Raw genomic sequence first — 25,783 nt, forward strand, 5'->3', positions numbered from 1 at the left:
TTAAATTTTCATGGAGGACAAGATCATAATATACTGCCACTAGCAAAAATACTGATTTTGGATAGAGAGGAAATTTTAGATAATATTTTATTTGAATTCAGTAAGATCTTGGTGAAGTAGGGGGCCACAGTTGAATGTGTGGGTTTATATACACAGTTGAATGTGTGGCTCTTTTAACTTTTTTATTCAGGTAGTGGCAGTCTTTTGGAATTTCTTTGGCATAAGGAAGAACACAGGATCTTCTTTGGTGTCTGTATCGTGTGTGCATACAAAAAAATATACTGATGCATGTATTTTATTCTCAGATAATTCCTTAACATCTTTTCCACATTCTGCTTTTGAGTGGCACATGTGAGGGGCAGGGACAGGGACTCCTTGGTAGCAGTGTTTAAGTGCTGTTGAAACTTTGCCTCCGGCATTTCGGAAGCAATCATTAAGTTTGGGTTTCCATTTGATCAAACAAAAGAAGGACGGGTAGTCTCTGTCAGGGGGCTGGATTTTATTTCCCAAGGCTAACAGCCATTTCCAGGACTTTGTCAGACCTACTGAGAGTTTTTTCTCCCCCATTGTCAGATGGTATTATTTAAAATCAGTTCATCCACTTGTGTGGGATCCATATCCTATATCATACAGCGACTCTGACAAGAAGATGCTTTTACTGGGGGTGTTATTCAAAGGACTGTTGATTTTCTCAGGCTGCAGACATCTGCAGAAAAAGCTTGTAGAACATCCAGCATCTGGTATTGAGCCCTCGCTCCTTACACAGACCATATCAAACAGTCTGGAAACGGAACACGTTCCCTACATCCGCTTGGAAATAACTTTTTTTGGTGTTTATTGTAGATGTATTAGCTGTCAGCTCGTATCATCAGCCAATTATTTTATATCTGAAAATTGTAATGGCATCCTCAGATGTACTAAAGTCAGGCAGATTTCCAGCTACTAATCACACCCTTCTTAAAAGGGGAGTTAACTCTTGACATACCTCAAGGCTGGAGATCTGATTTCTGCTTCCAGAATTTAGAGGAATGCATTGGTGAGATGGCTCTTGTGCCTTGGTACCCTGAGCTGTATTTTAAAGAAAGAGAGAAAAATGCTGCAAAGACACTGGCATCTTTGAGAAATGCTAAATTTGACTCAAAGAAAGTCAGAAAAATTCAGAAAACCTGAAAAATTCAAGATACCACCACTGAAGAGAAAAATTTCTCCAGGCTATGTGATGGCATGAGAGTCTACAGCAACTTCTAACAACACAGTCAAGTAATTGATGCCAGACTGTGGCTGTTCGTGTTGCTACACCTTTAATTCTAACTACACTTCAACCTTCCAAGCTGTGCCGCAGAATCTTGGTATTCAAGATACTGTTCTTTGCATCCTAATGGTGTTTAATCTTTTATTGTAATATTTTGAACTGAAAATGTTTTTTGCATTTTTCTGAGTAGGGCTATGTTACTATTTAAACTTTATTTTTTTCATAGATCTTTGATTCACTTTGGAACCTCTCCACCGCCCTAAAACTCCCTAATGCTCCATTTCAGTTAGCCTAGATATCCAGGAAAAATCTAAATAGATGTCAGAAATCCCTAGAAATTTGAACAGGTTTTGACATTTCAAAAACGAAATAATTTTCATTTTCACATTAAATTTACAAAGCTTTCATTGACCATCAATAGGAATATCAATCTTAACTGTGGCATATATTTAATATTTATATAGCTGATTTTAAACAGGAATTAAAGCTGAGGCTTTTTTTTTTAGGAGGAACTCTTGCAAAGTTCTTGAATTCAAAGCTTTCTACCTTTAAGAAACCAATGCAGCATAAACCAAAAGTAGAACCAGTAGAACCAAAAAAAAAAAAAAAAAAGAATTCTTCCTATATGGTATCTGTTTTCCCCTTCTGGAATTGACTAAATATTTTGCATACTGAATTGAAAGGTGCTAACTCCTTTGGAAGGGATTCTTTTCACTGTAAGCAATTTTAAGAATGTGTACAGGGAATTGTGTCCTCATGTTTATTTCTTTTTACAGACTGATTGAATGAATATTATATTCAAGAGCCATTATTAATTCAGCATTAAAAATTTTGTATCAGACACTGCAAATTAGGAAGATGAAAAATAAAAATCCCCAAATTTGCTTTTTAAAAATTTTTCTGACAGTCTGAATACTCTTTAGGTCACTTTTAATTGGTGATTAGAAATAAAGCTGTGACATCTCTGTTATGATGGGGCTCAGAGGGGCTGTGCTGATTTAGAAAAACTGAAAATCCCAGCAGTTACTTTAATAGTTCACAATTAAATTTACAAATCAGGTTTCATTTAAATGAATTATTTTAAAGTGATGTAAATTTATGTAATTCTACAGTGTGCAATTACACTGAAGACTGGTGCTGTTGCTCTGAATTTTATAATATTATGGCAATTTAAAAATGTTTCAGGATATTTTCTAATTTTTGCATGTGCCTCCAAATGAGGTAAAATTAGGCAAAGCTTTTTCTTAAATTATGGAATCATAGATAGAATAAATGAAAGGAATAGAATAAACTGTAGAATCATAAATGTATATTTTAAATACTCTTAGTAAATCAGAATATTCTACCTGAAATTTCATAATTATAGTTGTGATGCACTGGTAAAAGTTATTTTTGTGGGTATGTGCAGCTAATATGAATTCATATTTAGAAAAAGGAAGGTCCAGTAGTTTTATATTTAGACAGGACATCAAAATCCTTACTTTTGGAACTAAAACTAGCATCCCATAGCCAGCTTTATTTATTAATTAGTGCTACATTATTGAGTGTAGTTGAGAATTTCAGAGGTCACTGGCATTCAGGTACTTTCTGAGTGATATAAAGGTCTCTCTTCAATGAATGAAGTCTTGTTGCAAACTAAAGGATGTTTAAAATAATCACACACATCTATGGAATAGTAGAAGTCTGCTGTAAGGTTGAGCTGAGGTGGTGTTAACATTAGCTCATTATATCAATATTTGTAAGATTCAGATTCTCCAGGGTTGTTTCTTTGGAAAGCTACATATATTCATTATCAGTTTAAACCATCTGCACAAGAACTGCCTTTGTCTTGGAAATATAAATAAAAACTTGTCAGTGGAAGATGAGGACTCTTTCCCACCTTGCAACTGAAGGGAGCGTGTAACAAAGGCTGCAGAAGGCTGAAATTTCAGCTCAAAGTATTACTTTCATGGCATGTCCAATATTGAAAAACTTTAAAATATTTCACAAAAATGTTACTTCTAATGTAACATTGGTTTAAATTCTATATTACTTAAGCAAATATTTAAATATTATATTAGTTTTTCTGCATACTTGACATGAATATAATTCTACCTTCCTGCCAAGTATGTCAAAACCCAAATTCACTTCCATTTGCCAGGGTAAATGTTTATTTAGTTTTCCCACATAATGTGCTCTTTAAAGTGTCACCAGGATACCAAATCTGATGGCTTTTTAATAGAGACACGGTGGGGGTTTTTTGCTTTCATTAGGAAACAGGATAAACTATCAGTGAAGCTAATGGTAATGAACCCATATACAGTAGATGCTCTTTGCTCTCCTTCCCCTCATCTCAGCACTTAAAAAAAAAGAAATCTGCATCAAAACTATTGTCATGGTACCTCATTTTTAATAAATGCATGAAGGGTCTGTAGGAGGAAGTGGTGCTGGGGGGGCAGAGCAAGAGACCAGGATAAGCAGAACCATTTCTTCTCTCAAAAGTGAGCTGGGATGCCGCAGTGAGGCTCCCCAAACAACTTTTTGGTTTGTTTTGCTATGAAATGGGTGAGATTATTTAAGAGATAATTCATGGGGAGGTCACTATTAAAAAACTGTGTTTGCTACTTTACTATTTGTATTACAGAATGTCACCCTGTGCTTGCGTAGTTTTTCACCAGTGAGTTTTACTTTGACTTTCATCCTCCAATCTTAGCCAAACTAAAAAAACCTGTGGTCATGAATGAAAATCTTGAAATCTTGAATTTTCTGCTTTTGAATAATATATTAGTAAAGTTTCTTTGAAAAGCTTCAGTTCTGCTTCTGATGCAAAATGGAATATAACTGGTTAACTGGTTTAAGTATTGTTGTGAAAGTTCCATGTTGTTGTTGTTGTTTTTTTTTTTTTTTTTTTTAGTTTTTCTTTGTTTTCTTCCAAAGAAGGGAATGGGGATGTTTAATAAGAGAACTCCTCCAATGGCTTTGGATGGTGGGGATTGTTTTGAATTAATGAGAGCATATGTTTCTTTGGTTTTATGTAAACGCTTAATAATTTTGTGGTATATTTATCAATGGGCATGGTATAAGAGACTAACTAAAGAGATTGTTCCAAATTAGTCAAATTAGCTGATGGTTTAAATTAGCCTAATTCGAAATGCTAAATCATGTTGTTAAACCCCAGAATCTTCATGTTTTCCTTTTTCCTCTCTAACATTAGAAAGAGAAAATAGAAAGTAGGGTGAAAAAAGAGCATTTGCCAATTAAACAAACTGCCTTTGGGAAAATGATCTTATTATGATTCTATTTCTCATGTATATAGTGGAGATAATTCTCATAAGCCTACTATGAAGACAAATTTGTATTTAAAGAAATTAAGAAACAATAATGAATAGCAGCATAACATTTTCTGTGTCGTTAAATAATAATATTAAATATTGCAATTAACTTTTGACAAAGCAAATATTCACGTCTGGTCAATTCTGTTCTGTTGTGTTCTGGGAAGGGAGTCCCAATTTAAAGCAAAAAGAGCACAATGCTTTTGTTCAAAGCCTGTCACTTCAGAGGACAATTTTTAGTGTCTCCTTTCCTTACTCTTTATACCTGGCTTGTTGTGAGGTTTGGTTATGCTTTTTTTCTCCCCCAGCCTGTGCAAGCTAGGAATACACAGCTGTGGTGCATCATGGCATCACCACACACAAGCTTTGTGCTTCTTTATGATCTATGCAAATGTAATGTCATCTTTGAAATGAGCCTTAAACATTATTAATCCAGCTTTCATTTGTACTCAGCCATGCTTGGATGTCAAATTAGTAGCAGAACCCAGGAAGGAGTTCTGAATTTTGAGTCTGGCTCTCTTTTAGGTCAGGAAGTGTGGTCTGTTCAAAAGGCTGTTCAAAGAGCAGCCAATTTCAGCCGGTAGAGCTGAAACATCTTTGTGTTATAAATTGCTTTGAGAAATTACAGAATCACAAAGATCTTCCATTTCCAATCCCCTGCCGTGACAGGTACACTTGAAGTTATCCCAGGTTGCTCCAAGCCCCATCCAACCTGGACACTTCCAGGGATGGGGCAGCCACAGCTTCCTGGACAGCATATACCAGTGCCTCACCACTCTCACAGGGAAGAATTCCATCCTAATATCCCATCTAACCCTTAACTCTAGCAGTGGGAAGCCTTTTCTCCTTGCACTGTCCCTCTATCCCTTGTCCCAAGTCCTTCTCCAGCTCTCTTAGAGTCCCTTTAGGCACTGGAAATGCTCAAAAGTCTCCCTGGAGCCCTTCTCTTCTCCAGACTGGACACTCCCACCTCTCCCAGCCTGGCTCCATAGGAAATGTGCTCTAGTCCTCTGAACATCTTCATGTCCTCCTCTGGAACTGTTCCAGCAAGTCCACATCCTCCTTTTATTGGAGACATGCACATCTCAAGCAATTCCTCCTGGTCAGTGTTTTTCTAAGGGAAGCATTTCCCCTTTAGCTCTGTGCATGACTCACTTATTCCCTGAATTTCGTGATGTGATTTTTATCTGGAGTTCCATGTCTTGTAATTATCAAATTAGAAAGGCTTTTCCAAAAGACTAAAGCCCCAACCACAGAATTAGAGTCAGTGGTGTAAATACCACAAGTTGAGAAATGTCTCTATGCTTCTGGTGTTAAGGAAGCAATACATTTTTGAGTACAACTCTGTATTGTTCTCTGGTTATAGCAGACTCTACCACACAAAATAAATCTGAGTAATTTGCATTCTCCAGTCATATGCCAAGGAGAGAACATCTATGAGTATTTAGTACCATGTGTTTTAGGTTTAATTAATTAATTTTTATGGTTTTCTCTCAGACATTCATGAATACACTTACATGATTTCATCATAAAAGTTGATAGATTTGGTCATGGAAAATGGATGAGCTAAACTGTTTATTCATGTATTCTAGGTGCAACTTTAAATTGGGGGAGGTATTTGTAGGGTGGCACCCTACAGATATTGATGTTAATTGAAGCTTTGAAGGAGACACTACAGATTCCGGACTTCCCCTCTAAGGTGTAAGACCCAATCTTGATTTAACAAGTGGATTTCTGCACTGCACACCAAATTACTTATAAATATAGAAAAACTTTGCGTCTTTTTAATTTGTGTGTGTGTGTGTTTTGCCATTATCTTGGAAATTAGTCTTTTTTTTTAAAAAAAAGTTTTTAAGAAGCAACCTAACTCAAAAAAAACCCATTAATTATAAACCTTTTTCATTCTCTGACTGAAAGAGCATCACCTGCCAAGCATGCCTGCATGGATATGCCTGTAGGATTATATGGCTTGTGAATCTCCTGCACAAGAATATTTAAAATTATTCTTGTGCAGGATGACAAAAGAAAGGCAGGTACTGTGAGAACTGGCTGTTCAACAGGGAATGAATACAAGACAAGTCTGTTTTATTAAGACCAAGAGAAAAGACAGAATTAGAATTATTAAAAATAAGAGGATTCAAAGGAATATGTATTTTTATGTGGTCTGATACTTACTCTGCTTTTTGCCAGTCAGAATTTTCCTTAATTTTCTTATGATCCTCTTTTTAAAGTGAAGTTTCAGGAGGGCATTTCACAGTCTCAACAGACCTGATTAACAGAGATAACCTTACAGGACAATGAATTTCATCACAAATGTTTCTTACTAGTATGTGCCTTGGATTCACTTCCTTTTCGACTTAAAGAGTGTAAGAACAATTCATTTGAAGACTTCCTTTCGTTTCTCATTTAACATGAGTGAAACTATCAGAAGTCTTTTTAAAACCCTGTCTTGATGGTGGCTATTAACAGGGCAGAGTTTTGCCAGGCAATTTTTTTTTTAATTATGTTTATTCTTTTATTTGCATTTACCAGTTAAAGCCAGTGAATGAGAGAGGGCTGGTCTCAAGCTGTTCCCAAACTTCCCTGCTGCACAGTTTACAAACTTTACTGAATGTGTTTCTGAACAAGTCATGGCTCTACACTGAGTAATTCTGGCCATGTTGTAGCTGGGTGAATAGATAGAATACGTCTGGGAACTGAGTTTCACTTAAACTGAATATGTCTAGGATTGATTTCCAGGTTAACTTGGGGCTGAAACAACCCACTTCACCTCCTGCTACTCCATTTGGATCAGTAGGAGGAGGACTGGATCTCACAGCTCCCTCCCACACCCAGGATGGTGAAGAAGTGTGTGAGGTGTGTTTTGCCTGTATTTTGCCCTATAAACAGCCTTGGGGCAAAAACCACTCCTTGAGTTTCTGGCCACAAGTCTAAAAGAAATATTTAGAAGCTAGAATGTGATGGCTGATTTTGACTGCCACTAAGAGAAAAAATTTAAAGCTCAAGATGCAAAAGAGGCTGCTTTGCTGTCTGTGTCTCCCACGCCTTGCAGTGATCCCTGTTTTGGTGACTGCAAGATTTACTGGTGAGGTGCTAAAGCTGTTTCTATGAACCTTGCTCATGAATGGATACAGAGTCACGGTAAGGTTTCAGAGGAATGCTATCCAGAAGATATAAAGGTATCCTCATATTAACATGGTATGTAAAGTTTTTGATGTACAGCCAGATGGAAACCACAGGAAAGTGCTACAATGTCCTCAACCAGAAAAGTGAGGGAAGTCAGTAGTCTTGATATATTAATATATCAATATATCCCACATAACTTTTTTCATTTGGTAGGATAGTTTATCCAAAATTATTTTATGTTTTTTGGAAAGCACTGACAGAAGATAGCCATAAATTTAACGCATAGTTCTACAAAATTCATGATGATGCATATTATAGAAGAAAAAAATATTTTCCTGTAGAAATCAAAGGTATTCCATGAAATGGAAATGTTTTGTTTCCAGGTTCCTGCCCCACATTTCAGACTATCAGTAATAAATTTGGACAAGGAATTTGGATATGATATGGAACTGGGTCAAATAAATACTGTATGTGTAGATTTTGCATATGTTCAAGGGCAAAGTATTACAGGGCCAGTGAGTCCCTATCAGGAGGTCAGTTTTATTTATTCCTTAAGCAGTGAGATCATGACTGCTGGGAATTAATCCATTCATGTTGTTATTGTCTGTGCAGTTTCATTTGCTTGCTTTCTTCATAATTCCCTTGAAATTTTTACATAATCTTAAATAGACCTGCCAGCTCCCTTCCCCCTACTTATCTGCACATACTTTGCTGGATTACATGTTCCATAGTTCCAGGGAGATGAATGGAGTTAACTTTCAGCTGGGCACAAAGCTGCCCTTGTTTTTTCTTGAATTGCTTGGAGATCAGAGCAGGAACTGAATTTACTGAGTCATTCTTTACTCTTGGCCCTGAAATCGAAGTTGTTTCCCTGTTGGTGCTGGTGGTGCTCACCCCTCACTCATCAGAGGAGGATTTAATTTGGCTTTGTGAGGGTGCCTGAGCTGTGCAGAGTAGACCTAATCCAGCATCCCTTGAACTCCATTGCTGATGGCCACGGCTGATGAACTTCAGACAAATACAGAGATACCATTCATTTGATATTTTAAACACTGAGTTCAGGGTGAAGTTACTCACTTAAAGTGTTCAATGTCTTTTTTGCAATAAAAGGACTTTAGATGACTAATTAGATCTTCAGTTCTTCAAGTGAATTCCATCTTTTGCCTCTGGACAGAAATTCTATAAGGAAGATTATAATTTTAAAGTATATTTCAATTAATATTTAATATTTAATAATTCACCCTTTTCTTCTTGTCATTTAGAGTTGTAGATCCTTAAAATCTCTGTGATATTCGAGATTTTTAAGCTTTTAAGGTATTAAACCCTGTTTATTGTAGGGAATTGTACTAATAATACTGTGGAGAAAAAAGCAAAACTACTTTTACTGTGAAAATACATTAAAATTGAGATCAGCTTGGTTTACCAGAAAAAAGATCTCATATTTTCTTCTAATATTGTGAACATTGTTCTAATCACATTAGCACTCAAAGCCTTTATTAAATCAAAGACCCTAAGTTTGCTATGCAGATTTGTTCAGCTTAATGGCTGCTACAGAATGTATGGTATGTTCTATAAGAGGTGGCTAAAAAAAACCCTGGATGTGTGTACTTTATAATCAAATCAATTATTACATTACAAAACTATTGATCTTTCCCCAAATGACATTTTTATTTTCTGCATTTCTTCTGAGTAAGCTTAGACTTCAAAAATGCTTACTATTAACCCCCCCCCCTTTTTTTTTCTTTGCTTACCAATTCAAGGGATTCTCAGAACAGTAAATACCTTTTTTCCTCTGTGCAACAGAAGCCTTCAGATTGTGATAATCCTCACATAATGTCAAAATTCAGAAGACTAAAAATGTATTTTCAGCATATTTTGTAAATACTTCAATATTGAGCTACCTTGTGCTTGATTTCATGGGATTTTGGGTTTTTTGGGTTTTTTTGGTTTTATTTTATTTTTTTTTAAATTGAAGTTATTTTTCACAGAATCATAGAAGGTTTGGGTTGGAAGAGGCCTTAAAATATCATCTCATTCCAACCCCCTGCCATGGCCAGGGACCTCTTCCCAGGCTGCTCAACCTGGCCTTGGACACTTCCAGGAATGAGGGAGCCGTGGCTTCTCTGGGCTTGGGCCTCCCCACCCTCACAGGGAAGGATTCCTTCCCAATATCCCAATATGGTGTCAGTATGAACCATTCCTCCTCGTCCTGTGACTCCATTCCTTGTCCCACATCCCTCTCCAGCTCTCTTGGAGCCCCTTTGGGCACTGGAGGGGGCCTTAAGGTCTCCCTGGATCCTTCTCCAGGCTGAACACCCCCAGCTCTCCCAGCCTGGCTCCATAGGAAAGGTGCTTCAGCCCCTGGAGCATCTCCATTGCCCTACAACAATTTGGTCCTTGACCACCCTGCAGTTCTTATCCTCCCACCCCAGAGCTGTCAGGCACAGCGCACAGTGCTCTGCTATTCTCCAGTCTAAATAAAAAAATAAATTATTTAGCATTCTATCAGTAGTATCAGCCCTTGCAGGGCAGCTTTGGTTTTCCCTGGGGTAGCAACCTGGCTGCTTTGAAACCGTGACAGGCCCACAACGAGAGTTCTTGAGCAGAGGGAATCAGGGAATGACTCCACAAGATGAGTATGTGAGGGTTTGGGAAGCCAGCACCTTTATCCCAACACTGTTGCCAAGCACAGGGGTGTCCAGCTGTGCCACATACGTTTTTCAAATGTTCCAGCTTACCAGCTCCTGGGCACAATTCCTCCAAACACAGAGCAGTCGGTGAGCAAGTTAATGCTTGGCCTCCTGCCTTCTTCCCCCCACACAAAGAGCTTTGTATGTCAAGTGTGAAAGCTTCAAAATGGAATAAAAATAAGATTATTTTTCATCCTGGATGGTAGGTGACAACGTGCAACTCTTTACCTTTTTCTTTCCTTTCCCTTTTTAGTTCTTTATGCTGAAAGAAAGATATAATGCACCACATTTTTGGAAGACTAAGCAGACGTTTACTGTGCCAGGTCCTATCTACTGCATCCTTCAGCATGTTCCAAGGAAAGCATGCAAAGTATTTTAACTCTGCCGTACAGCACATAACTCAGCTTCTTAACTGCTTAGAGTGACTAGTACTACTAGAAAGGGAGTAAAAACTATCTATTTTCAATACTTTTGATAAACCAGTTGAGCAATGTCATTGCTGCCATTTGTTGTATCTGCTTCATTTTTCGAAGCAGGGATGATATAGAAGGAAAAAAAATAAAATACTGCTTGTGGTCTTGAGAAGTGAAGAGGAAAAAGATGTTGTCTTTGGGTTGGTGTTTCCTTAAAGATGACCCAGCTGTGCCATTCATCTGCTCATTTCTGCTGCATTTGATGGTTATTTATAGAGTATTCTAAAACTGGGAGGACTGAAGGAATGTCTTTATCCTTCAAACTGTGAGGTTCCATGCCATCATGTGAAGGTTCTTTTGTTAAAGTGAATTAGGAAAAAAGTAATGTCCAGTTATGTATAACAAACACTATTGTATTTGTTGGCGGCTTAGAGCATCATTCTGGAATCCACCTTTAAGAAAGAATTATTTTAAAGAGAGAATTGAAGGAAGAAAAGAATTCTGTTTACATACATGCAAGTAATTTTGCTTAAAAAAAATATTTGTACAGAGAGAAATCAATTGAAAGTATTTATTTAGTATATAAGAACAACATTAAATCCAGTTTTAGACAACTACTGCATACAATTTGTTGAGAGAAATTAAGTCCCTGTTGGAAAAATCCCTCAGCAGCACCTTTCTTTTAATAAAACTTTGAGATTTTTAATTTATAAAGAAACTTGTAATACTTATAATAAAACCTGTAGCCTTTGACAGTCTGCTTTTTCAGAGCTTTGTGGTCTATTTGCTGAGAGTAGCCATTGCTGAATCATTTAATTTAACATTACTGCTTTTGGGATTAATCTAGTTTTGTTTCCATATTACATTATGGGATGCCTGTGAAAGTTAAAGTATCCTTGTCAAATTTTCTACATGTTGGATGTTTTTTATCATCTCAGGTAGGACTTTGAAGAATAATTTCTCACATTACCATGTCATATGATTTTGTTTTTCCATGCCTTCCTTGTTGTTTCAAGGGGTTTTAAATCCATGGGAGGGCTGGAAGTGAAGGGTAATAGCCAGTGGCTTAACATATAGGTGGCATCAGGGAAAAATAAGGATTACAGAATTTCAACCATGTTGCAAAAAACCACAGATTTTAAAATTATTTTAAGAAGATACCTCTTAAATATGTGAAAAATTAAACCCCAAATTAGAGGCTTTTATAAAGCATTAAGTAAAATTACATGAGGAATTCTAGGACTGCTGTTTTAGGATGTATTATATGAGAAATGTCCTGTGCTATGCAGAAGTTCAGATTAGATTATCTCTGTTATGCCTTCTGTTTTCAAAAGTATACCTGAATTAATTCAGGGGCAAAGTTAAGTTCTGTAATGGGTTGAAGTTACAGCATGGATTGTGAAAATTATTTTTAAAGGAATAAAAACTCAATTTAGACTTAACATCTTGTTGGAATGGATTAACTCAACATTTTTACTAATATGAAATGGCAGCTCCTCAAAATGCAGTCAGGTTGCCAGAGCCATGCATAGGAGAAGTGGAAAATGCTTGAGCAGAACAATTTGTACCATGGTGACTAAAGGTACAAATGTAGTTGCAATTATTTACTGGGTAAAAAAAAAGAAAGGACAATCCAGGTGTATTCCTGGTCAGTTTGTGGTTTAGTTTAGAGCTAAACTGAACATTTTGACTGTAAAGCCAATCTCATAAGTTAAGGGTTGGATGGTTGTAGGAGAGTGACCTAAAAGGCATAGAATAGAGGGAGAAACTGTGAATCTGAAATGCTATTTTATGTAATTGCTTTTTCCTCTGATTTGAGAGCAGATAAGGTCAAATGCAGGTTGTATAGCATGGAGACATATATATGTATATGTATATATATCTATACACACACTTACCAATAGCCCCATTGTCTTCTTTTAAATCAGATTCAAGAACTCTGTGATTTCAATTTCATAGATGTAAAATTGTTCAGGGAATCAAAATTTGTGTCTGTGTGTGTGGTTTTTCCCTTGTTTTTTGTCCTGGGTGTGAGCACACCTGTACTTTTCACTCTTTCTGGGTGGTTTCTTGAGCTTCATGGGCTCACAGCACAAGCACTGTATCCACAGTGATAGTTCAGGTGTGATTGTTTATTAATTGAATTAATTTGGAAGACACTTCTATTCCTTTCCATGTTGTTTAAAACACTCTGCTTGATTGAGAGATTGGACTAAACTCTTTCTTTCTGACAGAGACAATCCTTCTTTATAATCTTACTACTGCTTCCTGCCTCTGATATTGGAAGGGTTTAATCTCTTGTGGAGACCAGATCTTTACCTTGTGAAAATCACTGCTTCTCTGTTGAAGTAAACAGAAGTCAAGCACCTGCTCAGACCTGCTCATGGACTTCAGTGCTGCTTCAACCATGATTCAATTACTGCATCCTGTATGTGTGGAGGGGAGAGTGTGCATAGTGTTTGTGGTTTTGTAACTTGACTCTTTTGAGATTCATTCTTTTGCTTGTCACTGGACTCCATGTGAAATACATTCTTAAATGCAGTAGTAAACATTTGAAGATATTTTTTCTCCCACAAGCTCTAATTCAATCTAATTTTCTTTCTTTTCCTGAATTGTTCAGAAGTATAAAAATTGAAGCATAAATTGAGAGTGAAAAAAAAAAAAAAAAAGAGGCACATGCACCATCTATTTATTATTGTGTATTGACGGTGGGAAGGGACACTTCAATGCCCCTCTGTCAGGCACATCAGTGTGATGGAATTTATTAGTTTCACAATTTAGAAGCGCACAGGTTCAGTTCTGCTCAGTGAAGAATGTGTTTGCCTTGGTCCAGGAGAACACTTTACTTTTCTGGTCATCTGTAAACACACAGGCAGAATACCCGTGTGCTTCAGTTTAAATGTGCATCTTGGTCAGGGCAGCAGTGCTCAGCACCTCTCTCCTCTCAGCCCTCACCACTGGGCTGGGTGAGCAGTGTGCAGGCGGGTTTTGAAAATAGGAATTGACACTCTCCTCTGGGAAATTTAACTCACAAGACTAATAACCCATCTGTGGTTTATATTTCTGCATCTTGACTTGTTCAATGCATGTTTAATTTGGGAGGGTTGCTTCAAGGTTGTGGCAAGGGCGCTTTGGTGCTATAATTTCTGTTGTGGAATGCAGTCTTGTTGGAATAAGGTACATCATGTACTTTTACTCTTTTGTCAGAGAGCAGAAAGACAAACACGAGCCATGGACTCGGTCCAGTATGCAGAATTCTGTGAAAGTCGGCAATTGAGTTTTTGTAAGTATTATAATGGCTGCACTATATTAAGATGTTTGATTATTATTTCATTTAATAGAGAGCACACCAGAACCTCATGTTTTTTGAAAGCGCTTTTGTTTCATCCACAGTAATAAAACTTTAAATTCTTTGTCTGTGTAACTCCTGGGAACAGTTAATTCAGCAGGTTTCAGGCCGTCAGGCAGAGTATTTTATTTGAATATTTACCAAGCTTTCTATGTGCTCAAATACTGAGCTGGTGGGAATGACTGCAAAGACAGGACTGGTGAGGAGTTAATGGATTAAAACCACACTTGCCCAAAGTCTGTTGTGGTGGTGCTAAAGTCGGCACATGAGCAAAGTTTCATGGCTGCAGGTTTTTTGGAATGCCTCTAAAATTAGAGAAGAGCAGCAAGTTTTGCTTTTATTTCCCGATCCGCAAAGACACAAAGAACTGACTAAAGAGTCTTTTCTATTTTAAGCTGTAAGCTCCTGCTGTGGAATTTATTCACCATTAGCCAAGTTCATCAGTATACGCCATTCCAACACTAATAACATGATGACAGAATTAGGGCTTTACTAGCACTGAAAACCAACTTACTAGAAGTACTTGTGGGCCACAACTATAATGAGCTGTAAATTAATGGGCTTGATCATGTAGTAAAACATCATTGCAGAAGTGGTTAAGTGATGACTAAGGTTTTAGGTCAAATGTCAGAGAAAGGGAGGTGAAGGAGCCAGTAAAAATCATGACAAAACAGCACATGATCCTACAACACAGACTTGAACACAGTGGTGTCATTAAAGGAGACCTTATCTTGTTCTTCCTTTTAAATTCAAAGAAAAAGTGACTCATTTATGGCAAATAAATGACACATTTGACATACTGTTCTCCATCAGCAAACGTCAGCAGACGTAGGAAAACATGTTTTGTAAGCATTTCTTTTTCTAATTCAATATGTTTTTTACGTTTAGTTATAATTTGGCATCACACATCTGTGAACCATTAGATAAATGATACTTCAGATTAGGGTGACTTCAGGAAATGAGAGGTTTGTGATAAAGTCATTTTTAAAACCCCAAAATTGCCATCTGGAGACAGAACAAATAAAAATCTTAAATTTGCAAAATAAAATAGAATGTTGCTGACCAAGAGATTGTGATCTATAAAAATATCTCAGTGTTATTTTCACAGTGTTTTTAAATGACCATGTCTATATAGTTCTTTTTCACTGACATTTAATGTCATTAAAGAAAAAGAGAATTACAGTGGTTAGAAAATAGTACCAAGAGAGACATGGGCACAAATTCAATTGCACAAAATGAGCTCAATTAGACAGAACGTACTGAAGGCCATGCAGAACATTTGTCCAAAGGCTTTTTTTACTTGTTTATTTCAGTAAAAATTGATTGTGTTACTATGTTTAACAAAGTGTATTGCTGTAATATAAGCCCATAAAAACTGTGTCACAAGAGAATGAACCTGGAAGGAACTTCAAGAAACCTGTTCTAAAAATATATATAAATAATCACAGCTCCAGATATTTCTGCATTTTTAAAGACAGGCAAAGGAAAAGGTCCCTCAAAGGATCAAGTACTACAGAATTGCAAACCTTAAATTCTAGGGAACATTTTGTGATCATTTTATTACCTTCACACTTACCGTGTTTCTTTCTTTTTTTTCTTTTTTTGTTTGTTTTTCTTTCTTTAGTGATGCAATGTAGCCTTCCATTGACCTTTTTTCTGTTTAACACCTGACTTGTCTGTAGCTCTTTAGTCCTGATTGAAAACTCTTTTTCAAAGAGTTGTTTCCTCTTCCTTCAGATGATTTTTCCACCTTGTATTTACTTCGTTTTGGTTGTCCTGTCTCACAAACAACCCTCATTAAGATCTCTGTCTCAGTAGCTCCTTTATGTCCAGAGATTTCTATGATCATCTTGTCCACCACTGACCTAAGTAAGATCATCTTTTTTCCCTCCTCTTACTCTCCAAGCAAATATTAAATTTCAGTATCCCATATTTTTTCGCAGCCCTTTTTCTGAATCGATCTCACCCGTTACCAGCGTGAAGTTCTTGTATGAATGTTGATTTTACATCTGTCCTTATTTCTTTAAATCCAAAGCACACTTAAAAAACACTCTTGTACAAATAATTTTGGCTCACTCGTCAGCACTTCAGCCCTGTAAAGTTAACACCAGGACCTCCAAGTTCTTCTGTCCTTCATTTGTCTTTGCTATTGTTAATACAATTATATAAATTTTATTTGGACTCATATTTGTGCTCATTTCTTCTAGTGTTTTTTAATTTGTCAAAGATGTGATGCAATAATTTTATGTATTTTACAGTAATATATTCTAAAGCAAGTTTGTCTGGTCCACACTCTTCTGTGGCTGACCCTTCCTTGTTCTGAAATCCCCTGTGTGATCAATTATTTTGTTTTTTTCTCTTTATTCCATGTGCTTATGGGTCTCCAAAATGTATGAAATAACAGTCTTTCCCCTCTGGTTCCATTTTGAGAATTCCTTCTTTGGCCAATCAAATCACACTCACACTAAATGCTTCAGTTTTGCAGTATTGCTGTGACAGGAAAAAAAAAAAAAAAAAGGATTATTTTGGCCTATCTGTCATTAACTTTTCTTTTTCCCCTTATGGTTTTAACTGACAGCAAAGAAAGCATCCAAGTTCCGTGACTGGCTGGACTGTAGCAGTATGGAAATAAAGCCAAATGCAGTTGCAATGGAGATTTTGGCATATTTAGCATATGAAACTGTGGCCCAGGTAAGGGACTGATTGAACTCTAATGAAAATGAATTAATTACTCTTGGAGGTGCTTCATCCTCAGGGTCTGGGTTGTCAGCCCCTTCAGAAATAGTCACTACTTCAGCTCTCCAAGCTCTCTGGATTCATGGAGTCATGGGGTGGCTTGGATTGGAAGGGACCTTAAGGCTCATCCAGTTCCAGCCCCCAGCCATGGGCAGGGACACCTGCCACGAGACCAGCTCAAAAATACAGGCTGTCTTTCAATTTGCTGTGTGACAGACGAGTGCTGTGCTGTGTTCATCCATCTCATGCACAAACAGAAATGTTTTATAATGGCTGCAGGAGAGAGGGGAATCCAGCACGAACCTTTTTCAAGTCCAAACTGAAACCACACTCTGATATGTGACCTTTGGCAGTGCACTGAGGCTCATTCAATCCCATTGCACAACTGGATTAGAAAGAAGGATTTCCTGGAAAACAAAATGTTACCATAGTGCCAAGCCAAGCCCTCTTGGGTAGATAGATTGCTCCATATATTTACAGAAGTGGAAGAGAAAGGTTCTTTAGACTGAAATATCTGAATAACTTTATTTTCATCTGAGAAACACTGAGAATATTCTGCTTCAGCCCACAACCCTCACTCTCCCATTGCTACAATGGCATTTTAGTACCAGGTCAGTAACCCTGCCTGTTTTGCCCCTCCAGCTCGTGGACTTGGCCCTTTTGGTTAAACAGGATATGACTCCCAAAGCTGGTGACCCATTCAGTCATGCCATATCTGCCACCTTCATACAGTACCACAACTCTACCGAGGTAAAACTTGATTTTTCACATATTAATGCATTTTGTGTTTTGCTTGTAAATGCATTTTCCTACAAAGTTGTCATTATTGAATGTGATATTTATATCGACTTCTGTTATGGAGTTTATGAACTTTGAAGTTATGGATTTAGATGCAAAGATATTAAATTATAATTCTATATGTTAAATTCTTTTTAAAAAGCGCCTTTATAATTAAATAAAAATCCACTTTTCTTGGGTGAAAATTTCTTCTCTCTGTGTTCAAGGCTCTGTTACAGATTTGGAGATTAAAATATTCAAAATTGGCAAGTGCACTAAGTACCGTGTTGCATGCATTGATATTGCACAGATATTATAGTAACTTCTAGAATGAAAAAAACAAATTCTGTATTGCATCTCTTCCAACAGGGAATCTCAGCAGGAAATAGTTGGGGTGGGTTTTATTTGTGATTTGATTATTTTGGGGCTGTTTGACATCTTGCTTTTACAGCCACATCTCTTAGGGCAGTCTACGAGTGTGAAGACCAGTCTTGACTCCCCTGAGAACACACCACCCCCTACACCAACCCCGCCAGCATCAGCAGGGCAGCAACACCTTGGGAAAACCCCCTCAGGAGCCTTGGGGAACGGTGGAATTGGACAGGACTCCACCAAATCCAAACAAAGGAAAAGAAAAAAGGTATCTGGTGTACAGTCCTGGGGAAAAGAAAAATAAGAAAGAAAAAAAAAACCCAAAACATTCTCAGGAAATCATCACAGAATCACAGAATGGTTTGGGTTGGAAGAGACCTTAAAGATCATGCAGTTCCCATCCCCTACCATGGACAGGGACACCTTCCACTAGACCTGGTTCCTCAAGCCCCATCCAGCCTGGCCTTGAACACTTCCAGGGATGGATATCCACAGCTTCTCTGGGCACCCTGTGCCAGGGCCTCACCATCCTCCCAGTAAATAATGTGTCTTGTCTTAAATATTAGTTTAAACCTATATCACATATTAATGGCCATTGTAATTGTAGGGCCAAATGTGTGGTTTGGTGTTTTTTTTTTCCTATCAGAATTATGCTAAATTTTCCTAATAATGTCTGCAAACTGAATTTTGTTAAGGTGACAACTGCAGCTTCTAAGATAACCTGCTCCTCTACAAGCACAGCAATTGTCACCACCCCAAATGATCATCCCCTTCTCTGACAAGTTTTAAGGGTCAAAATATGAGCAAAATAGGCAAAGAGGTGCTTGTGATCTTCCTGATCCCAGCAGTCTGATCCCAGCCACCCTTGCTTTTAACAACTTTGCCTGACTTGCTTCATTTTGATACCAGTTGTTTGCATTCAAGCTAAATATTCAGGGATGTCTCATATTCAGGGTATGAAATATGTTTTACAATTCTTGTCTGCTGTTGCATAGTCTTGGTCTTCTGAGAGGGATATGTGTACTTAAAACCCACAAGAGAAATCAATGTGATTAAATAAACTGGATAGGAAAATCTGTCTTGGTCACTTGGGCTGTTTTGAAGAAATGTGATGGCAGTGCTGATTTTGTTGAAAAGCAATGGAATGACTTGAGATTTTATCAAGTGTTTTATTATTAAAAAATACTTTTCAGGGTAAAACTGCTGATGTCCACGGTGATAAGGTGGAAAAAAAAAGTATTTTCTCCTGGTGTCATCAATGCTATGGATAGTCCTGAAGTGTTCAACTTCCTCCTGTCCTTATTATACACTGGTTAGAAAGCTTTTAGTGAATCCTGGAAGGACTTCTGCTTTTTCCTCTTCCTTTTTTATGTTATATTTGATTATATTTTGTTCCTGTGGCTGATATTCATTATAATTCCTAGGAACAAAAATTTAGCTGGAGGTGTAGTTTTTGATGCACTATATTTTATTGATGCTGAGAGTTTAAGTTCTTATTGTTTGACTAAATGCCTTTGAAAAGTATTATATTCCAAAAAGTGCACAATTTTAATTAAATGTTCCCATGACTTACTCAATTTGTTTAGGTATCTACTGGATATAAATGTGGCAAACCAATTAGCTTGGTGAAAAATACTATTTTTAGGCCATGAAGGCCCAGTCCAGCAGAAAATATTTGAGTTTCATATTCCCTTTATGGATGTCAATCAGCAGGAGAAGAATCTGCCATCATACGAATAATGAATAATTCTGTGTGTACTCATAGGCTCCAGTGGACTCAGTGCTCTTGAAAATAAAGCATTTTTGTAAAAAACATCCCAAGTTTGAGAGCATTAGGATATGATGTGAATGTATGAGGGGGCCATGGATGTATGTACATTGAACTTCAGTGTAAAATTAAAGTTTTTATCATTCTCAGTGCACCCACTAATACAATTTTCATTCATTTATTGCCAAGCAGCCATCATTAGATAAGTCCTCTGAATTCTGGCAAGCAGTTGTGTCTAGGTGGAGCCTAAATCAATATTTCAAGCTGGCTAGCAAGGAGAAAAGAATAACTTTTTCTTTTAAAATCCCAGGAAAATTATTGTACAATCTGTCAATAGCAGTAAATTCTTATTTTTATGTATTCTGGGTCCATAGTGAAAATAATCGCTTGAAATTTTAAAACTTTCCAGTTTGAGGTAATTAAAAAATTTCTGTGTCCTTCTAACACCCTTATGTCACATGTTTCAGCTTCAAATTTCAAGTTGATACTATTCAATGGTGATTTTGGTGTCAGATTGCTTTCCACTTCAGGTGCTTGTTCAATATTTTCCCCACCCCTTGACGTATAATAAGAACCTGAAATGTTTAAAAAATAGTTTCTGTGGTTATTGCAGTATGACTTATATAACCCTTTCATTTTAGTTTGAATATTTTCTGCTCTTTGCAATTGCAACATAGAGCAGCACTAAGTGAAAGACTTAAAAGGACTAACATGGTGTTCTTTGGGTCTCTTAAGCAAAGTTCATGTAAAAGTCCTCTTTAATTTGTTAATAGCTTTTTTCTCTGATGTAGTGTGTGGCACCAACGATGTGTATCCTCAGGAAAAAAAAAAATTGGTCCATTTTATAAAGGTTTATTTTCATACTTTATGCACTGTAGGTCTGTTGTGTGTTTTTGATTTAGTAACAATTTATGTGTTTTTCTGTTGCAGAGCACTGCAGCCTGTGGGATGGAGGCTCAAAGTGATGCCATCCAGCCCAGCCACATCAGAGAGGCCATTCGACGCTACGGCCACAAGATTGGCCCCCTTTCCCCATTCACAGTACGTAATAACAGAGTTATAAAAAGTTATATTTATAATCTTAAAGAACTCTGATTTTCAAGTGGTCAAATGAAGAAGCTTTGGAATTGTTGAGAGCAATTTGTGGTGACTGTAATTTTCTTTATAAAAGTGGCATAATTCTCTTGGGAAATAAAACTTAGTAATTTCTGTCTCTTTTTGGAAAGACAAAAAAAAAAGGTTTTTTTCCTTTCAAATATTATTTTCTTTCAATTACAAATTATGCTTTTTTGTTAGTGTTTGAATTTTCTGTTTTTCCAAAGTTTAGGTTTACAGTTATTTTAAATTATATGTATTCCAATATGGTGAAGAGCACTTTATATTCTAAAATTAGTTTGGTGTCAGATACTGCTCCTATTGGATGTTGAACTCTCAAGTGACACATTTACGGTTGGGGAAAGAAGAGAATGGGTTTTTTTAGACAACTTTGAACCTCCACTGAAATGTAATAGAACTGATCTTGTGGTAAAACACTGATGGGTTCTGAGGTTTTGCCATCATTTTTTCTATGCAAATTGCAAATCCATTGTTCAGAGCAGCCAAAGAAATTCTTTATTCTCAGCTGATGAAAATGTGAAAGCAGTCCATCTCCAATGTCATAAATTGGGGTAATTTTCTTCTCATCTACTGTTCTGTGTGGCTTTTATCCCGCTTACCTCAGAATATCTGCATTTAGAAAATAATAAATATCAAAGGAGTCATTATAGGAAAAAACAAACAAAATCCACCAAACAGGACCTCAGCTTCTAAAAATCAGGAAGAAATTGTCCAATTTCTGAGAGATTTTAGAAAAGGAAATTTATTCGGAATGTGGAGTAATTAATTTACGTAAAAGCAATGCAGAAGTATATGAAGGCCATAAGTATAAAAGAATAGTGGGATTTCAGAAGCAAGGAACAAGAGAAGAGAAAAGTTATAATTTTATTAGTTATAGTTTTCCTAGTGACAAAACTAATCAGTGCTTTTATAGATGGCAGTGAAAGTTTGGTTTATTAGTGATAGTCAATACACAATTGCAATGAATTGTCTTTGTGTAACTTCACCTTTCTCTTTTGCAACTCAGAAATGCTAGATTAATATCATGTAAAGTGTTGGATAGAATTTCCAGTCCAAAACAGAAAAATGTCTTTAGCAGAAGTTTGCTAAGAGATGTCGTTAAGAATATGGTAATAGCTTCTGAAAGCAGAGAATGTATTTAACTTTATTTTTAAAAAGTAAAGAACTCACATAAACAGCTGCAGGAAGGTGAATCTTCCCTCGCTGACCCTGACTAAAAGTGCTTTGGTCAATTATTAACCAAAGTTCAAATTTTTTCTTCAACCACAAGGTATAATAAAATACCCTGGTTTGGGCTGGGGTTTTTTTATGTCCTCCACTCTTGAGAACTTCCCAAACAGTGCAACTGAACAATTTAATTTGTTAACATTACCTACAGTCAACGTGGTTGATGAGAGGAGCAGATCTTGTTCCCTCTGAACAAGCCAAGAATAAGAGGGAATCTTGGGTCAGCTTCTGGATGCCTACAGATGTTGTAGAGCTGTAACATGATTCTGCTTTTAATGAGAAGGTTCAGGAAAAGTATTTTGAGAGATATTGCAGAGTCTGCATTTAGGTCCTTTCCCCTGTGAGTGCCCTCATTGGAGTTTTGGGGAGACACCTGGCAATGACAATTGTCCACGCAGCAACCAGAAACTCTGGGTCTTAATTTGGCACAAATGTGGATAGAGCACTGAATACCCTCTGCAATCTGCATCAATGCAAATTTCCAGCACAAATATAATTTAATTATGGCCAGATCTGGTGGTGTGTGTGTGTGTGTGTGTAACCGAACCTGAGGAAACGAATTAACAGAAGTAATGCAGATTTTTATGCAATCAGGCATGGCCATTTCCTCAGATCTCAGCAGCGGGACCTGTGTGACAGAGGCCATGTAGGCAGTGCAAAACCTTGGTAAAATATTAGAAGTCTGAGCTGCTCTCTGCAGTGTCTGAAGGGAAAATTGTATCAGAAGGATCTAAACCCTGCCTGAACTCTTTGAAGCAGCTAGAAGGGATATTTTTATGGATCAGTGCAATAACCAACATACTGGCAGTTGTCAAGGGGCTGCTGCATTCAGAAAGTTCATATCTGAACCCAAACCACCAAGGGATGGGTTTCTAACAGGAAAAATGAAATTTAACAGTTGAATTGTCCTACACAAGGATGGATGATGTGGAAAGAGAGCTGCCAATTGCTTCCCAGCAGTTCTTATGGAAAGCCACTTTTTAAAAAAGACAGTTGAGGAGTGAAAAACTTCATGCTTTTTCAAGCTACTGAATAGCTCAGCCCCAAAGATAGAATTTAGATTTAATTTCTGTAGGAATAAAATACAGGAGAATGTCTTGTTTATTTTTTTTTAATACAAATACTTCTGTTTTCTTAAGATAATAATTGTGTATTTGTAGAGCACAAACAGTGATATTTTTTCACATCTTTCCCTGTTTTGCTGTTTCATCATGATTGTCACTCTCTTCCATCTGATTTAGTGATAACTGTTCCTAAGGAGTTGGTTTTGGAAGAAGAGTTAAGCTGTACAATTTATTCTTTAGCAGCATTTGGTGAATGTTGGTTTGGATAGAAACAATACTTTGAAAGTTTCATAATCATATGGTAAATGAGAACTAACATTAAACCATTGAAAATGATCCCTTTGCATTTATTTTGACCTTAATAGTTATGTCAGAATGACTAACATAATTAGAGCATTTAGGTTTTGTCTCCAAGTGCAAGCCACAGTGGAAAGCAGCAAGTGTACTCTGGATACTTCTGCATTGTATCATGTCTAAGGTAGTTTAGACATGTGTTATATCTAAATATTTTCTCTCAACTGTATTGGGTGTGTTGCTTACTTTGAATCATAGTCTATACTTCCGAAAACCAGAGAAATATTAAGCAATAGTACCATGTAATTTTGCAAGACAGGAATGGGAGCTATGGAATTCTCCATCATATGAGATAATGCAATTCTGTGTGCTGGACCTGTGTGTATTTCTATGCACATTTAAGTTAAGGAAGTACATAGTGCATTGATTTCCAGTCTTGACTGGGCCTGTAGGAATAATCCTAATAGTCTTCCAAATAATAGTATTTATTATGCCAAGGTGTTCACAAAAATATTAGGTGGATATTTCTTACCATGAACCCAAGCATAATGTCTCTAGAGAAATCGTTTTAAGTTACTTGATTTGATTGTATTTCAGACAGTTGAGGTAGCAAAAAAATAATTCTTTAAAGAGTATTTATTTTGTGAACAGCACACAGTGCTTACCTGGAGTCTTGATAGGAGCAGCTGTAAGTGGTGCATGAACAGACTGTAAGTAGTGCTTGTGACCACGAGAACAGCTGTAGCAAAGAGAACAGCTCTAGCAAAAAGGACAGCTGAGATCCTTTGCTCTGAAACAAAGTGGTCAGCTACAATAGTGGAAGACCACAGGCAAAAAGAACAAGAAAATGTTTCCAAAGCAGATTCTTTGTCTTTAGTTTATGCCAACTCTGAAATGAAGTGCTTCAGATGTTTAGTTAAGAGAAACTGAGTTCACAAATGTAAATTGTAATCCTGCACAGGCTCATGGCAGAAAGTGGCCATTATTCAGCAGCTTGTGCATGTGTAAATGGGGTGTGTTAAATTAGCAGGGGTATAACCAACATTTCCTTGAATATTTATGTTTTGGGGAGAATGTTCCTTCAGCCTCCCAGGCATTTCAGTATGAAAAGGCTTGCTAGTTTAAACCTTCTCTTGTTAAATATTTCAGTCTCATAAAATTGCCTATGCAGCATAAAACAATGAGTATTTACAAAACTGTGTTTATAATATTGCTTGTGACATTCCCTGCACGCAGAACATGTAACAGCAGAGAATATGATTTGGCAGAGACTTGGATTATTTAGGCCTTACAGAGCCCTGCCCATACTCTTAGGGGTTCTTAAATAATAAATGCAAGTATCCCATGTGGACTTCAGTAGGGTACATGTACATAGTAATCATAGTTTCACAATCAAATTATACATTTAGTCAACATCTTTTACTTCTGATGTTTTTAAAGTGCTTTTTATTGATCCTGATTGAGCTCAGTTTTTGTGCAAATGCTTAAATCAATTTCTGTAGTGAAAAACACTGAGGTTCATCATGGATCTTTGATAATTTCAATGTAATAAAGATGGTTTGGCTCTATTGATTTCCCCTAAAATCTAAATCTGTGGAATAGCAGCTGATGAACCTGGCAAAGCTGAGCTTATGAGAGACTAAAACCAGCAGATTCAGGGAGTAGAAAGAAGGGAGGGAAGCTTTTAAAATACCAAGGATAATGTGGCAATATGATATTTATGAAAGAGGACATTTTGGAAAGCAAGTTTGGTTCAGGTGCCTTAGACTTCAAGAAAAATTCAGCTTCACCAAGTTGCAGAATGGGTCAGTTGGAATGGACCACTGGAGGTCTTCTGGTCCAAGCTCCCTGCTCAGGCAGGGTCCCCTAGGGCACAGGCTCGTGTCCATGAGGCTTTTGAACATCTCCAGAGAAGGAGGCTCCACAACCTGGAATTGTCACCCAGAGGATTTGGTCTGCAACTTAGTCCTCTTAACTGAAAGAAATTTTTTTTGCATGTTTCAGATCAAAGTAGTAGTGAGAAGAAGTTCTGGAATATCATCTTCAATAATTGCTTCAGTAGACACAATCTGGACACAGTACAGCTGAATTTTTCTAAAGCACTTGAATGATAAAAAGTTTTGAATGCTGTTTCCGAAAGAAATTAGTTACATGGAAACCAAATAAAATATCTCTGATACTTAGGGTCCTGTAATATATAGACTGCCCATATTTATATTCTGAACCAATTGATACTGATTTTGAAGAAGTCAGGATTTCATTCTTAATCACTTGTCAAAAATGAAATG

At 37.0% G+C, this 25,783-nt stretch overlaps 1 protein-coding gene across 3 annotated transcripts in view; it reads left to right on the top strand.

Annotated features, from left to right (window-relative positions):
* The window catches only part of SUPT3H (SPT3 homolog, SAGA and STAGA complex component), a 255,374-nt gene that overhangs the window by 185,030 nt on the left and 44,561 nt on the right, over nucleotides 1–25,783 (top strand). For all 3 annotated transcript variants that reach the window (XM_041426201.1, XM_041426199.1, XM_041426200.1), the window contains exons 7-11: nucleotides 14,000–14,075; nucleotides 16,720–16,832; nucleotides 17,520–17,627; nucleotides 18,106–18,294; nucleotides 20,725–20,835. In XM_041426201.1, the coding sequence (XP_041282135.1) occupies nucleotides 14,000–14,075; nucleotides 16,720–16,832; nucleotides 17,520–17,627; nucleotides 18,106–18,294; nucleotides 20,725–20,835 (597 nt within the window). The remainder of the gene's footprint in view (nucleotides 1–13,999; nucleotides 14,076–16,719; nucleotides 16,833–17,519; nucleotides 17,628–18,105; nucleotides 18,295–20,724; nucleotides 20,836–25,783) is intronic.

This window comes from Onychostruthus taczanowskii, unplaced genomic scaffold, assembly GCF_017590055.1.
Source record: "Onychostruthus taczanowskii isolate IOZ18803 unplaced genomic scaffold, ASM1759005v1 scaffold90, whole genome shotgun sequence".
NCBI classification, from domain to species: Eukaryota; Metazoa; Chordata; class Aves; order Passeriformes; family Passeridae; genus Onychostruthus; species Onychostruthus taczanowskii.